The 15,107-nt window shown below is 58.9% G+C and overlaps 3 protein-coding genes across 5 annotated transcripts in view; 1 reads left to right on the plus strand and 2 right to left on the minus strand.

Moving 5' to 3' along the window:
• The window catches only part of ANKRD13B (ankyrin repeat domain 13B), a 29,261-nt gene extending 25,788 nt beyond the window's left edge, over nt 1–3,473 (minus strand). Inside the window, exon 1 of the mRNA XM_017855098.1 lies at nt 3,365–3,473. The gene's annotated coding sequence lies outside the window, so the exon portion shown is untranslated. The remainder of the gene's footprint in view (nt 1–3,364) is intronic.
• Nucleotides 3–3,088, minus strand: LOC108517268 (uncharacterized). The gene is made up of 4 exons (XM_017855069.1): nt 3,066–3,088; nt 1,839–2,096; nt 1,547–1,662; nt 3–484 (listed from the first exon to the last, which is right to left on the minus strand). Exons 1-4 carry the CDS (start codon nt 3,086–3,088, stop codon nt 168–170), a joined length of 714 nt encoding a protein of 237 aa, XP_017710558.1. The 3' UTR covers nt 3–167.
• Nucleotides 3,474–9,241: 5,768 nt separating the features above from the next.
• GIT1 (GIT ArfGAP 1) overlaps nt 9,242–15,107 on the plus strand; it is a 10,505-nt gene continuing 4,639 nt past the window's right edge. For 2 of the 3 annotated variants that reach the window (XM_017855125.1, XM_017855126.1), the window contains exons 1-8: nt 9,242–9,629; nt 10,090–10,202; nt 10,324–10,429; nt 10,983–11,200; nt 11,291–11,385; nt 11,746–11,788; nt 14,341–14,389; nt 14,740–14,812. In XM_017855125.1, coding sequence (XP_017710614.1) covers nt 10,090–10,202; nt 10,324–10,429; nt 10,983–11,200; nt 11,291–11,385; nt 11,746–11,788; nt 14,341–14,389; nt 14,740–14,812 — 697 coding nt within the window. In that variant the 5' untranslated portion in view covers nt 9,242–9,629. Of the gene's footprint in view, nt 9,630–10,089; nt 10,203–10,323; nt 10,430–10,982; nt 11,201–11,290; nt 11,386–11,745; nt 11,789–14,132; nt 14,160–14,340; nt 14,390–14,739; nt 14,813–15,107 lie in introns of all 3 variants that reach the window. The other variant, XM_017855124.1, reaches the window with a different exon arrangement.

Here is a 15,107-nt window from a genome sequence, read left to right on the forward strand (position 1 = left end):
GGCCCCAGGGGCGCCGCCGCAGAGACGCGCGCCCGCAGCCCCCTGCTCCCCGCAGCTGCATAGCCCGGCCCTCAGCCCGAGCGGCCGGCGAGGGATGCGGGGATGATGGGCAGAGAGGAAGGGGACCGGGCGCCCCGGGTAGAGCTTGTCAGCTCAGCCCCGCGGCATCATGGGGCTTGTAGTCCGCCTCGTGAAACTGGGGGTGGCAGGTGGCCGGAGAGGGTCCGCACTGTCCCCGGATCCCGTGGGAGAATGGGCGGAGAGTCAGGCCTGGCCCAGACGCGGGCAGGGGCCTGACGCCAGGAGGGCTGGGGTGCACCTGCCCCACTGGCATTTTGCTTTTTGCTGGGGAAGGAGGGGCACGGGCCTAGGTCGAGCGTTTGGGAGACGGTGGAGGTGTAATCTTCAGAATTGAGCTTGGGTCCCAGGGGCCTTGAAGAAGGATCCGGATTCCCAGAAGACAGCGACTGATGGGGGGAAACTCCTGAGAAAGATGTGGGGCATCAGTACCAGGGGTCATTGGCGCAGCCAGGGGTCTGGCCCCTGGAACATTTCTGAGGAGTCTTCCCTGCCCTGTTAGAAAATTAAACTCCATCTTCCCACACATGTCATTGGAAACAATGTCCAGTAAGGCGGGAAAGACGGTCCTTCCCCCCAGACACACTGTCCCCAGCAAGAACCAGAGTGAAGTTGGACAGAGAAAGCAGCAGGTGGCAGCTTCGCTCCTCCACCCAGTTGGTCCCTCAGGAAGGGAAGTGACTGATTCCAGAGACTGTCTTCTTCCTGAATGACCCCAGGGCGAAGAGGTACTTCCAGAACGGTCCCTGCAGAGGGTGTGGTAAAAGTTGAATTGGCCTCTCGGGGCCAATTGCAAGGCCTGGAAGGACCAAGAGGCTTGGACCAGTCCCTGGAGGGAGGGGACTGTGATGTCAGAGAGACCAGAGTTCGAATACCTCCAACTGCCTGACCTTAAAAGAGCAAACTGCTTAATTTTTCCGACTTTCTCGGTCCACTCCCCTTCAAAATGAGACTCTAGATACTACCTCCTGGGTTGAGCTAAGGATAATGACTGCCCTGGAAACAGCGCCTCCCTCCCCCAACCAGGCGGGCCGAGACAGGTGGCGGGACCAGGCACGGTGCCTTCTTGAGCCCACCTCAAAACAAGGCAGGAATAAGGGATTCCACACCGGCCCTACTTAAAACAACAATCCAAGAAGTATTTGTGTGGGAGGTGCCAGCAAAAGCTTGCAAACTCTCTCAGGTTTCTTTGTGTGGTCTTCTCTCCTTCCTCCTCCACACCCTGCGGTGCCAGGCCCCGGCGGGAAGAGACGAGGGAGGAGCGGGCTGCCTCGCCCGTTTCTCCCGCCTGGGAGGAGCCAGCTGGCTTCTCGGGCGGCCCGGGACCGCTGCCCGCCTGCACCACCAGGGGTCAGCAGAGTGTCGTGGCTGCAACTGGTGCAGGGGAGGGGGGCTGTCGCGGGGGAGGGGCATCTAGGAGTGGCCAGGAGCATGCCAGTGCGTTTCCTTATTAAATTGTCTTTCGAACCTTGTGTGTGATTCCACTGTAGCAGTCCTGCTTCCTGGGGTGGTGACAGCTCCACGGGGGAATCCAGAAACCCTTTTATCTCCAGTCCCAGGCCCAGAAGTTTGGCTGTGACGGGGCTGGGGAAAACAAAGTTTGGACAGCGTGTCCGCGCCGGGGCCACTCCCAGGTAGTCGCCGAGCCAACTAGGAGATGGGGAGTGGGGCTGCGGGGGGTTGGTAAGCAGAGTGAGTCATCCTTCTTCCCCAGCAAAGCCCAGGAGTCCGAGGACAGGGGAAGTTGTGGGGAGCTGTACCCTGGGCGGCCGGGTTCTTTTTTTGCCAGGCGGCGGTAGACACTGAACCCAGGTCGCTTGCGCTTCGGCTGCGCGCTCAGCTGCCACGTGCTCGAGACGCGCCCACACAGCGGAGAAACAAAGACAGCCAAGCGGCAGGGCTGCCAGCAGCCTCCTCGACATTTAATAAATGAAATTCCATAGCTGGGGGTCGATCGGGGGTGAACGGGAGGCCACCGCTCGTGGACTGAGCGCCCGGCACCGGCTGCCTGGCCACTCCTTCCGTCTCACTCCCCCCGCCCCTTACCCCCTTCCCACTGGGGCCACGAAAGCCCATGGATTCTTTGGTGAGAGAGCAGCTCGGGGCGGCAGGTAGTACTCCTCCCTACATAGCAGCTAGGTATCGTTGCTTGGAAAAGCCCCACCAGCTGAGCGGCTGGCTGTCGGGGGAGGGGAGGCCTGCAAGATTTTTTTAAGGTGCAATTATAAATAAAGCCCATGGATCGCGATTTCAAACAAACTTGTCAATCTGGGCCGCAGCAAGAGGCGATGGAGGCAGCTTTGCATGTATTTCGGGTGGTGTGACTCATGAGAATTACTTGTCTCCCCTAGGGAAGGAGCCTGCCCACCCACAAGTCACTGCCGCTCTGGCACCGCTGGGATAAATCGACCAACTTGAGCACCCCTGCCAAAGGACTGCCCCCATCTGTTACCGAGCAGGAGTCTCTGACTCTTGGAGAACCCCTCCTCAATTGTCACCACTGACCTGGCCCCCAGGTCTGGCCCTGGGGACCTCTGCCCTCTCCCCACAAGCAGAGTGCCCAGGCCTTTTGCTGCTGCAGGGATTGGGGGTTGGGTGCACGCGCGGCACACGTGTATGGGGGAGCATGCTCAGTGCGGGGGCTGTGCTCATGTGAGGCCTCCAACTAGGCTCCCTGCCCCCCAGCCCACCCACGTCCCTCACCTGCCTTGCCTTTGCCTGCCTCTTCGTGTGAAGTCCAGGAAGAAAAGCTGTCACCTGAAACGGCCCCTCTGTGTTATATGCACCCTTTCTGGACGCACACACCTCTGGTGGCCCAGAAACACCGTGTGTATAAGGCGGATGACAAGTGGATTTGAGTGCACACAGGCACAGTGGTCACTCCTTGGGAGGTCTTTAAAAACCGCCCAGATTCCTCTCTGGATGGAAGCATGCATGGAGAGATAGATATATTTTTAGTCCAGAGGCAGGGGAATACACTGCCTGACCTTTCTAGCACCTGGGCGTCCATATTGTTGGCAATGAGCGTATTCAGCAAGAGTGTGACACACACACACACACACACACACACCTGGACACACAGATGTGGACACCTACGGGACCGGGCCCACCTCACCCCAACCAGAGATAGAAGAGTACCCCAAGGCACAGCCCCTTTGACCTGGAGCGGGACTTGGGCCTACAAGTCCTTCCTGCCTAATCCCCGCCCTCGCCGTCCCTGGGCCCAGCGTACCCCCGGCCACCCCACGCGGAAAGTGAAGGGGAGGGGGTTGTGAGGGTGACTCACATTGCCTCCGGGCCAGGCGAGCGCCGCAGCGGAGGCTAGGACCGCAGGCCCGGGGCCCGCCGGGGCCGGGCATCGGCCGCGGCCCCTTTAAGCGCCCCCGCGCCCTCCCGCCGCGCCCGGGCTTCCTTTCTCCAGGGGCGCGGCGGGAGCGCCGGCCGGCGGGGTCGGCCCCTCTGCTGGTGGGCAGGCGCGCGCTTCCTGCAGGAGCGGCCGGAGCCGCGCAGGGGGCGGAGAGAGGATAGCGAGTGGCGGCGGCGCGCGGGGCGTGCGGGCGAGGGCGCCCAGGGCGAGCCGGCCAGGCGGGCCACGATGCGGGTTCCGGGCCAGCCCGGGCGCGGACGGTTGGCCCCGGGCGCGCGAGCCTCGCTCACGGGCCGAGCGAGCCGGGCCGGGCAGCAGGGGCGCCGCGCCGCCGGGCCCGCCGCCCCGCGCCCCACGCTGGCCCAGAGGGCTGCGGCCTGCGTCGCCGCTGAGGATGTCCCGAAGGGGCCCGCGAGCGGGGTGTGCGACGCAGCGCCCCCGGTAAGCGCGGCGGGGCCGGGGGCGGACCGCACAGCCCGCCGCCGGCGGGCGCCGGGGCTGGTTAGAAGCGCCGGGGGCCGGAGGGCTGGGATGGCCTGGGCGGGGCGGGGGGCTGCGGCCTCCAGGCTCGGCCCCCGCCCCGGCCACTGCGGAGCCGCGTCCTTGGCGGGAGCGCTGTCCTGGGGGGCCCATGCTCCCTGGAGGCCGTGGACGAGCGAGGAAGGACGTTCCCGGCGCCGCCTCTCGCCCCTCGGTCTGAGGGAGGCGGGCAGCTGGCTGCCCCTCCACCTCCATCTCTATCCGACGGAAGCGCCAGCCTGGGGTGGCAGGAGGGCAGTGGCGGAGGCCGGCAGGGCTTGGGAGGTGGGGGCGAGTGTGGTTTTGTGTCATCTCAGTGCCACCCCCGCGTCTTGCACCTGCTGCTCGCGTGGTCGGCACGCCTGCCGGGGTGGTGGAGGGCAAGGAGCAGAGGGCCGGGCCGATGCGCCAGAGGGGCCTGGATACCGTCTCCTCAGGAGCAGATGAGCGGTGGCTACTCCCAGGACTCCCTGCCGCGGGTTCCTAAGGCTAGCGCTTTTTGCGGGGCCTGGCGTTCAGGGCCAATTCAGACCCGGGTGTCTTATCGGGAGGCATCCCCAGGCCTGCTGGTGGTGACTGGGAACAGCTCGGCTGGACCCTGCTGTTCCTATTCACCGGTAAGGCCCGCTTGGGAAAGTGAGCTTGGCATCAAGCTATCCTGGGCCCCGGCCCCTCCCTGTCCCCTAGCCCAGTCTGGCCAGAAATGGGTGGGAGGGAGTGCCTAGATTCCCCGCATCCTGCTGGCTTCCTGGCCTGCCTCCTGGCTGTATTTACATGGTGGTTCCCTTCTTTTTCCTAACAGAGTCAGGACTGGGCTGGAGTGAAACCCCCCCCCAGGCCTGCTGAGGAAGTCAGGGGTAATGATCCAAGAGTCTGCTCCCTTCTGATGGGGGAGGACAGCCAGTGACTGGGCTCTGCAGCTGGCCTGGGAAGGAAGCTCTAGCCCCCATCCATTCTTTCTTTAGAAAAGGAGCTGTCTCCCTACTAGGCCCCTGGGCAGGCTTCGGAGGTCTGTGAACTCTAGCGGGGCTGTGGGCATTATTAAGAGTGAGAGTATGGGGTGCTGATTTGTGGGTCCATAACTTTCAGCCACCCCTTCAGCAAGCCCAGGACCCCACAGGTTGAGCCTCACAGATGCTCTGGTGGTTCTGGGGGTGGTGCCAAGCTAGACTATTTGGGAACTGTGACCCAGCAGGGCTTGGGCACAAGATACTCTCCTCCTTGGGGCTTTTGGTTTAGAGGGCCCTGGGGTTGAGGGTCCATACCCCTAAGAAACTGTGACTCCCTTCCCCCAGCTGCAGGCAGGTCTGGGGATGGCAGGGCTGAGGACACACCTTGCCTTATAAATGTCTACCCACTGTTCCGCACCTCCATGGGGTGAGCATGGCATGCATGTGGAGGAGAGGCTTAGCAGGCACCGTATCGGGGAACCCTGGGACATAGTGTTGCCTTTGTTCCCAAAACACTCTGTAACCCCAAAAAGACTTTCCTCACTGTGGGGGCCTCAGTTTCCTCAATTAGGAGGCAAAGAAGTTGGAGTAGAAATGGTTTTTGGGGGGCTGTGATCTGATTCTGGGGTGGAGGAGTGAAGGGCAGCACCAGCAAGGCAGTTGTCCTTTCTCTGTTGCATTGAATGACCAAAGCCTCTGGATGCCCAGTGGGCTCAGGGAGGAATGGTGGGCATCAGATGTGTTGGATTGCCCAGCTCCTACTCCCAGGTCCTCATCCGTCAGAGGAATTTGTGCCCCGATGACTCCTTTCCCCTGATTCACAATAGAGGTCAGGAAGGTGGTGAGAAGGTGAGGATGGTGGGATGGGGAGGATATGGACAGTCTTACACATCAGCCCACCTAGCACCCAGCGACGTGTCCAGCACATGGCAGGCACTCCCTGAGTGTTTGGCTGCTTGTCAGGACCCTGGCTGGCTGCTTGGGACTATCCCACACCTGGACCCTAGGATGCTGGCCCTGGCATGCAGCGGCATGTTTGGTCTGGGTCCTGTGGCATCTCAGGCAGAGAGGCATGAGGGTACCCAGCAGTCTGGAGTCCAGATCCAGTGCCAGCCCCATGGTGTATCGCTCCACCCCAGGGTCACAGGCTTCTTTCATTGTGATAGGAGCCCTGCAGTCCCAGCCACAGGAGTGGGGCCAGGGCCTTTTTGTGCTTGGTTAATTTGGGGAGTCATGGAGGTCAGAGGTGAGATGCAGCCTGCCCCCAGAGAGCCCCATCCCTTCCTCTGCTCCCGGGCCTGGGCACATGGGACAAGTGTCAGTGTGTTGGTAGGCAACTGGACATGGTGTGGCTGCTCTGGCAGCTTGTGCCACCTCATCAGGCACCGTGTGCATTCCTACCTGCCTGGGGAGTCCAAGAGAGGAAGGGGGCAGGGAGCCCTGGAGAATGTGCATCTTCCCCTTTCCTTTGCCTTGGCCCACCTTGCCACACGATCTCAGTCAAGGGCCTCTCCTCACCCCATGGGCTTCTATCTCAGCCTTTTCCACTTTGGCAGCCCTGGGGGTGAGAGTGAAGGCCTCAAGATGCCTGTCCTGTAGGCATCTCTGGTGAGCAAGGCTGGGGACATGTTACAGGACAAGCTACAGTCTGATTTGTCTCTTCATAGTATAGATTGCAGAGTGGTACAAATGTTGGGCTCATCTTCCTCCCTTTTTGAGGTAGAACTTGTATGTGTCTGTGCCCGCACCTGACTGTTCACACTGATGGGCTTTTACATGTGTGTATACCTGTGTAACTACTACTCCGATCATGTTATAGAATAGGGGTTTCCAATCTTTTTGCTTCCCTGGGCCACACTGGAAGAAGAATTTTCTTGGGCCACATCTAAAATACGCTAACACTAATGATAGCTGATGAGCTAAAACAAGCAAAAAATAAAAATAAAATAAAATTGCACAAAAGTCTCATAATGTTTTAAGAAAGTTTATGAATTTGTGTTGGGTCACATTCAAAGCTGCCCTGGGCCGCATATGGCCTGCAGGTTGGACAAGCTTGTTATAGAACATTTCCATCACCTTAGGGGGCTTCCAAGTGCCCCCTCTCAGTCTGTGCACCCAGAGGTAACCACCATTCTGACTCTACCCCAAGGACTACTCTTGCTTGCCGTCATGATGTGGGCTTTTCCCTTAGTCTAGTGGGGATCTGGCCCTTAGCTCAGGGGAGGGAGGCCTGAGGCTGGCCTATATGTGCAAACCTACTGGCCCTGGAGGCCACTGATGGCTTCAGGTGGTGGTAGGAATTCACCGTAGTAGAGGCCTCCCTGGGGTTGGCACTGGTTAACGTGATCCCAGGATCACGCCTGCTACCTCACCAGACATACAGACCCATACCCTGCTGGTGGAGCCAGAAGCCCAGGCGGGGGCTGACAAGTTCCCTTATAGTTCCTGTCCTTTCCGTCCCAGGTTTGGTCCAAGGAGCCTCTTGAGGCAAGGATCCCTTCGCCTTAAACTACAATCTGGGTAGACCCAAGGGCACTTGCACAGAGGGAGGAGATAGAATGGTTAGGGTGGGCATCACATCTGTGTCATCCAGAAATGAGATGACACCAGTGTCAGCTGCCCAGACCAGGACAGTGTCCTTTGCCTACCATTCCTCTCAGGTCACCTGGAGGAGAGGGAGAACCCCTCCCCCAGGCTGGGGGAAAGTGCGAGGCAAACCCTTGGACCACATTCCTGCATCCTGGTCTTGGTTGCTGCCATATCCAGGGTCACTCACCACATCTGGTCTGCCCATGGCTTGGGGCTCTGGAGCGCCTGGCTGTGGATATCTAGTCAACCTTCCCCGCCTGGCTTCTCCGGTAGGACCGTAGACCTCAGGTCAGTCCATTTATGATCCTGCGTTGGGCGGCTCCCCACTTACAGGAAACCCCACCAAGAGGAATTTGGGCTGCATCATTTCCGGCTTCCTGCCTGGGCTGCCAGAGGTGACTGGCTGGCAGCCCCCTGACCCAGTGGTGTTTGGAGTGGGGAGAGGGAGCTCTCCACGCCTGGGGTGCCTCACTATTTGGGTAAAGCCAGCACAGAAGTGCATGCTAGGACTCCCCCTCTTGGCGAAGAAGGCTGATCCCTTCCTCCTGAGCCCTGGAGTCAGCCCCCTAGGAAAGTGTTGGTGGTCACCTTGGGCATCCCTCTGTTGCCCTGATTGGGAGGGGTTCCCTTAAAAAGCCTAAACCCAAAGACAGACCTCTCTCCTTTACTTCCTGTTTCCATGCCTCAGTGGGGGCCACTTGCTGTGGGCAGAGCTTAGGCTGGACCCCTGACTCAGAGTCTCCTCAATTTTCCTGGGAACTTTGGTGGAAGTCCTTAGAGGGGAAGGGCCTGAGAATTGCCTTCTAGTTGGGAGAGATTCTTATCCCCCTAAGGCTGTCCCTCCCCTGGTGGGGGCATTTCTGAACACCCTGAGCGCTACAGGGCAAGGCAGAGAGCCAGTCCCCACCCCACCCCAGGACAGGGTTTCCTGAGACAGGGCGGGGCCGCTGGGCAGAGCAAAGTGTCCTGGGAGAGAGGCGCCCCGCCCCCACTCTCAGGCGGCACACAATGCCTGCTTTCTCCCCCATGACCTTTCCCGCAGCCTGAGTTGTATGCAGCTGTCTCCTCCCCATCTCCCAAGGGGCCTAGGATGGGTGGCATCTCCTCCGCCCTTGAGAAGGACCCCAAAATTTCCACCCAGTCCTGGCCCCGCTTTTTCTTTGCAAAGTTCACTTTTCCCTAAAGAGTGGAGAGCAGGCTATAGAGGTAGAGGGATAGCAGCAAGTGTGAACATGGCATGGTCTCAGGCATCAAAGTGCTACATCCTGGCAATTCTACTCATTAGCCTTGTGACCTTGAACAAGCCCTTTAACCTCTCCGAGCCACTGTTTCTTCATCGCAGAGGTAGCATGTCCTACCTTGCCTGACAGTTGCAAGCAGCATCATACATAGTGTACCCAGCTGGTACCCAGTGGGTGCCCAGTCAAGCCCAGCTCCTTTGCTCTGTCCATCTTCCTTAAGAGGGCTCCAGCTCATACCCTCAGTGATGGTGGCAGGAGGCTTCAGCATGAAAGGACCTCACCTGCTGGCAGGAGGCCAGAGGCAGGACCTATGGATGGGTGTGATCTGTCAGGCATGTTTCAACAGCATCTGGCACGCAGCAGCATCTGGGTTGCATCCCCTTGGGGATCCCTGCCTCCCTTCGGGATGGGCTAGGGCAGACGCCTTGTTTCCTGGGAAAAGGCTGAGAGACTGGTAGCAGTGGCTGCAGGGCAGGAACCTGTGCTTGCTGAATGGACTCTGGGGACTGCATGTCCCAGAGGGGTAAGGATATAGGAAAGGGCATGGCTCTGTCAGCCCTCAGCTGTGAGCTCTTGCGGAGATCCCTCACTGGTAACCTGGCTGTAGTGATGGTCCCAGCTCCTAGGCTGTTGGGGACTGAGTGAGTGAATGTGTGGAGAGTACTAGGCTTGGCACGGGCCAGAGCGGTCAGTGCTCAGGAGGTCTGGCCTATCGTCTGGCTCTGGCTGACCCTTGCCCTTACTCTGGCAGATCCTGGCTGGGCATCCATCAGCAGGGGTGTGCTGGTGTGCGACGAGTGCTGCAGCGTGCACCGGAGCCTGGGACGCCACATCTCCATTGTCAAGCACCTTCGCCACAGCGCCTGGCCTCCCACGCTGCTGCAGGTACAGGGCTCGGTTGGGTGGTTCTTCCTTCCCCACAGGCAGAGTGTGCTGAGCATGAGGGCATTTACCCCTCACCCACACACACCCCCATCTGGAATCTGCAGCTTCCAAGGGGCAGCTGGGGCAGAGCCTAATCCTGAACCTTTCCTCCCATCTACTCACTTCATGCAGAAGAGTAGCTCACACCCCCACTCTGCCGCTTATCAACATGGTCATGTAGCATTGAGCAAGTCGCTTCACCTCTCTGAGCCTTGGCACACTCACCATGCGACCTGAAGTGCTACATGGGATCTGTGTCTTTGGGCAGCTGGACTAGATGGAGGTGTGGTGATGTGGGCACACCGTAGGCCCCCTTGGTACTGTTTCCAGCTACGCCAGCCACAGCAGGCGCCCAGGAGGTGTTTCCCCCAGTGCCCAGCACTCAGTGGGCACTCTCGCATTTGGCATCTCTTCCCCACAGATGGTGCACACGCTTGCCAGCAACGGGGCCAACTCCATCTGGGAACACTCCCTGCTGGACCCCGCACAAGTGCAGAGCGGCCGGCGTAAAGCCAACCCCCAAGACAAAGTCCAGTGAGTGGGGCTGGAGGGGTGGTGGGCAGAGACTGCACAGTCCGGGACAGGGCCCTGGGAGGTGGCAAAGTGACCACCCTCTCCCACCATGCCCCCCATTCCTCCTGTGTGCCCCATGCAGCCCCATCAAGTCAGAGTTCATCAGGGCCAAGTACCAGATGCTGGCGTTTGTGCACAAGCTTCCCTGCCGGGACGATGATGGGGTCACCGCCAAAGACCTCAGCAAGGTTTGAGGGGCCCTACAACAGATGGGTGGCCCCCTCTTCTTCCCACCCTTGACTCTCTGAAGGCCTCTCCTTTGTCCCCACTGAGGCCTGGGCCCCAAAGGCAGCAAGGTCAGGGGGTAACAGTAGGCAGGATGGAAAGAGCAGATTGCTAGGTCAAGCCATGTGCGGCTGAGGCTCCTCAGCAACCAAGTGGACACAGAAGGCTAGAAGCCCACAACTGCCACTCAGAAGCTGGGAAAACCTGGGGGTAGTTGCTTAGCCTCTCACAGCCTCAATTTCATCATCTGTAAAATGGGAAGGAAATAACAGCATCTACTTCATAAACATTATCTTAAGCAGGGCACACAGCACACATGGTAGATGGTGACTGACAGCAGCGTTTATTAACTGGCATTAACCCCTAGTGGGGACCCTCTGTCCTCCTGACATAGCCTGGTTTGGGCAGGCCTCCTTGGAGCTGCTAGGCGTCCCAGGGGCAGCCAGGGTGCAGCTTACGGGTGGAGAGGTGCGCCTCACGCACATGTGTATTCATTGCACGCTCTGCTCCTCCTAGCAACTGCACTCAAGCGTGCGGACAGGCAACCTGGAGACATGTCTGCGCCTGCTATCCCTGGGTGCCCAGGCCAACTTCTTCCACCCAGAGAAGGGCACAACACCTCTGCACGTGGCTGCCAAGGCAGGGCAGATACTGCAGGCCGAGCTGCTTGTAGTGTATGGGGCTGACCCTGGCTCCCCTGATGTTAATGGCCGCACACCCATTGACTATGCCAGGTGAGGGTCAGCTGAAGGGTGCAGCGTGGGTGGGTGGGGGTGTGGGTGAGGGCTGCTGCTGCAGGGCTGAGCCGTACCCCCTCCCCACAGGCAGGCGGGGCACCATGAGCTGGCGGAAAGGCTGGTTGAGTGCCAATATGAGCTCACTGACCGGCTGGCCTTCTACCTCTGTGGACGCAAGCCAGGTGAGCAGAGCTTGGGGCGGGCCTGGCTGGGGTGGGCCTGGCTGGGCTGGGCAGGTGGGACCTGGACACACCCGGCAGCAGGTGCCATGGTGACAGAGCGACTGGGGAGCAATGTTGCTAGGCAACTGGCTCCTGTGAAATTGCTGCAGGCTCTGGGCCACAGCATCGTTGGGGCTAGGGAGTGGGGGTGGGCATCCTGCATCCTCCCATGAGCTCCCAGCATTCTTGAGGGTGGCCTGCCCTCCCCCCTTTCCCCTGACACTTCTGGGTACCAGCCCTGCTCATGGCAGTGAGGTGGGCTCCCAGCTGCTGATGCCACCCAGCACTAGTGAGTGACTTGGCATTTTTATTTTTGTTCAGATCACAAGAATGGGCATTACATCATCCCACAGATGGCTGACAGGTGAGTGCCCACCTGATGCCCCTTTCCAGAAGCTGTTGGATGCCATGTGGGCAGCTGACCCCCAGAGCTCCCAGCTCAGGCTTCAGGGGCCTAGGACCCTGCTCCCCACCCCCCAGAAACTAGAGGCACAGCTTAGTCCTCAGTCTCTAATGCTGGGCCCCAAGGCAGGTAAAAAAATGTTAGCTCCATATGTGGCCAGCATAGCCTGAGCCCTGTGACTGTCAAATATATGGAGGGCTTGGGTGTAAGAAGCTACCTGTGGGCCGGGCATGGTGGCTCACGCCTGTAATCCCAGCACTTTGGGAGGCCGAGGCGGGCGGATCACCTGAGGTCGGGAGTTCTAGACCAACCTGGCCAACATAGGGAAACCCTGTCTCTACTAAAAATATAAAATTAGCCAGGTGTGGTGGCGCATGCCTGTAATCCCAGCTACTCGGGAGGCTGAGGCAGGAGAATCACTCGAACCCAGGAAGCGGAGGTTGCGGTGAGCTGAGATCACGCCATTGCACTCCAGCCTGGGCAACAAGAGCAAAACTCCATCTCAAAAAAAAAAAGCTACCTTCGGCAGTGAGGGTGGGCCACTGGGTTTTGTCTCGGTGGCACTGACCCCACTGTCTTTAGAGAAGCCTCTGCTTCTCACTGAAAAGATGGGTGGGCTTCAGGGATGTGACTAACTTTGAGACTGCTCAGTAGGCCTTGAGCATGCTCAGAAATTAGGCAGGTGCCCTGAGGCTGGTTGAATGAGGTGTTTCTGCCTCCGTCTGAGAGGCCCCAAGTGCCCAGGCAGTGTGGGACACCCCCTGCCACTCACCCAGCACATAAGATGGATGCTAGTGCCACCTGGTGGCCACCTCTGATGGCCACGTCCTCATGCCAGGCTGTGCCTTCTGGCCTGGATCTGGAGAGAGGAGGTGCTCTCCTCCCCAAGGGCCTGTGTGGGCAGATGGACATAGCCAGGCCTGGACAACTCAGATCCTAAACCCAGACCTCCTCGAGACCCCAAAGCTCCTACTTCAGTGGTCTGATTCTACCTGGGCTGTGAGTGTGTGTGTGCGTGTTTACATGCATGTGTGTGTATGGTAAATATGCCCACATATGGGCTCCATTCAACAGCACAATAACTGAGCACCTTCCCGGAGCCAGCTACTGCTCTTGGCACTGGGAACACAGAGGCACCTGAGACACAATCCCTACCCTTGAGGAGCTCACAGTCTAGCTGGGGAGGCAGCCTAGGCAGGTGATTCTAGTCCCCTTGGGGGAGTGCAGCAAGAGAGGCAGAGGCATGGAAGGTAGAAATGCTGCATGGGAATGGAGGCAACCCCTGGGGCTGGAGCACAGCATGGGAGGCAGGGAACCCTATGAGCAAGACTGGAATAGAGACAAGCAGGAGAATGAGCAGCCCTGAGAGCATCAGCAGGAGCAGTGACCATCCCAAGAGCAGAGAGTTCCAGGCATAGAAGTGTGAAGTCAGTTCTGCTGCTTACTGGCTGTGTGACTTGCAGGCTGCTTGACCTCTCTGAGCATTGGTTACCTCTCCTGGAAATGGAGATGACAGTATCTGTTTTTCAGGGAGGAGAGGATTAGATAATGTATGCAAAATGTTTCGCTTTTGTTTTTTTTTTTAAGAGTTGGGGTCTTGCGCTGTTGCCCAGGTTGGAGTGCAGTGGCTAGATCATAGCTTACCACAGCCTTTAACGATCCTCCTACCATAGCCTCATGAGTAGCTGGGACTACAGGCACATGCCACTATGCTCAGCTAATTTTTAAATTGCTTTTGTATCTGTGTTGCCCAGGCTGGTCTCCACCTCCTGGCCTCAAGTGAACCTCCCACCTTGGCCTCCCAAAGTGCTAGGATTACAGGTGTGAGCCACTGCATCTAGCCCTAGGGTATTCTGATGAAGTATGGTTGGAGTGTGCCATATGCACCTGTTATTACTGCAGTGCTTTAAGGCAAGTGATAGTGCAGCCAACTGCATCCAAAAAATCACCCTGGCTGCTGGGTAGAACAGGATTGTAGGGATAAGACTAGAAGAAGGGAGATTAAGAAACTGTTGCAAAGCCCAGGCAGCAAGTGATTGAGGAACATGGGGAGCTTCACTAGGACTGGAGGGTGAAGGAGAATTCAGGTGACTGCCAGGTGGCTGACACTGGTGCTGGATGAACAGGTCACTGAGAGGAAGAGCAAGCCAGAGGAGGAGGGGTGGGGGACGCGGTGAGACTAGTTGAGCTTTGTCCCTTCTGGGCCGGGTGTGCATGGAGATGGGTCTGGGCCTGACGTGCCCTGCTCCTGGGTAACTGCTGCCTCTGTCCTGTTCTTCCCTCTGCTGCCTTTCTCTGGACTTAGATCTCGGCAAAAGTGCATGTCTCAGAGGTATATGATGCCTGCTGGGGCAGCAGGCCTGAAGGTGGGGTAGGGTGGGGAGGCATTTGTGTACAGCATCTGGGGTGCCATCTCCCTGGGATCCCTGCATGTTGGGGAGGTTGCTGGCATGGGCCTGGCCACCTCTCAGGTCTCTCCTTTCCTCCCAATTCTCGTCTCCCTCCGTCCTCAGCCTGGACCTATCCGAATTGGCCAAAGCTGCTAAGAAGAAGCTGCAGGCAGTAAGTCTGCTCCAACAGTGCCCTGACACTTGGAGCTGGCCCCTCTCTGGTTCCCCACCCTCTGCCCTTGCTTCCCCTGCCTCTGACTCAATGAACTTTTCCAACTCTTTGACCTGTCCCCTCACTCGCCTCAGCAGTCTGATCTCCCCACAAGGGGACAGACTGGTCCCTTCTCTCCCACCTTGGAGTTTGGAACACGATCCCTTCCCACTTTCCCATTCTGAGACTGTAGGGGCTGGGCAGCACAAGGAAGGCCACTGGTTCCCCAAGGCTCACAACATGCTGTGGAGCTGGCCTTGGCACTGGGAGCCAATGCATCTGACAAAATCTGGGCCCCTCTTTTCCTCCAGCTCAGCAACCGGCTTTTTGAGGAACTCGCCATGGATGTGTATGATGAGGTGGATCGAAGAGAAAATGATGCAGGTGAGTCGGGGAGCGGGAGTGTCTGGCACGGAGGACCCGAGCGGCCCAGGCATGGGTCTCTGGTCCTTTACTGGGCTAAGAAGGGGTGCCTGGGGTTGGGGCTGCTCAGAGGCCTGCAGATGAGCCCCTGCTGGCTGTGAACCTGCCTGGGCAGCGTCCCAGGCTGGGTAGAGTGCTGAGGGGGAGGCGGCTAGCCTGCTCCTCCCCTAGCCTCAGACTGGGGCTCCTCTCACTCTGGCAGCCTCCCACTTTGGCTTTCTCCCTGGTACTGCTCCGCCCCCCCCCCCCCCCCCCC

Source organism: Rhinopithecus bieti, unplaced genomic scaffold (genome assembly GCF_001698545.2).
Source record: "Rhinopithecus bieti isolate Rb0 unplaced genomic scaffold, ASM169854v2 scaffold_38691, whole genome shotgun sequence".
Classification (NCBI taxonomy): domain Eukaryota; kingdom Metazoa; phylum Chordata; class Mammalia; order Primates; family Cercopithecidae; genus Rhinopithecus; species Rhinopithecus bieti.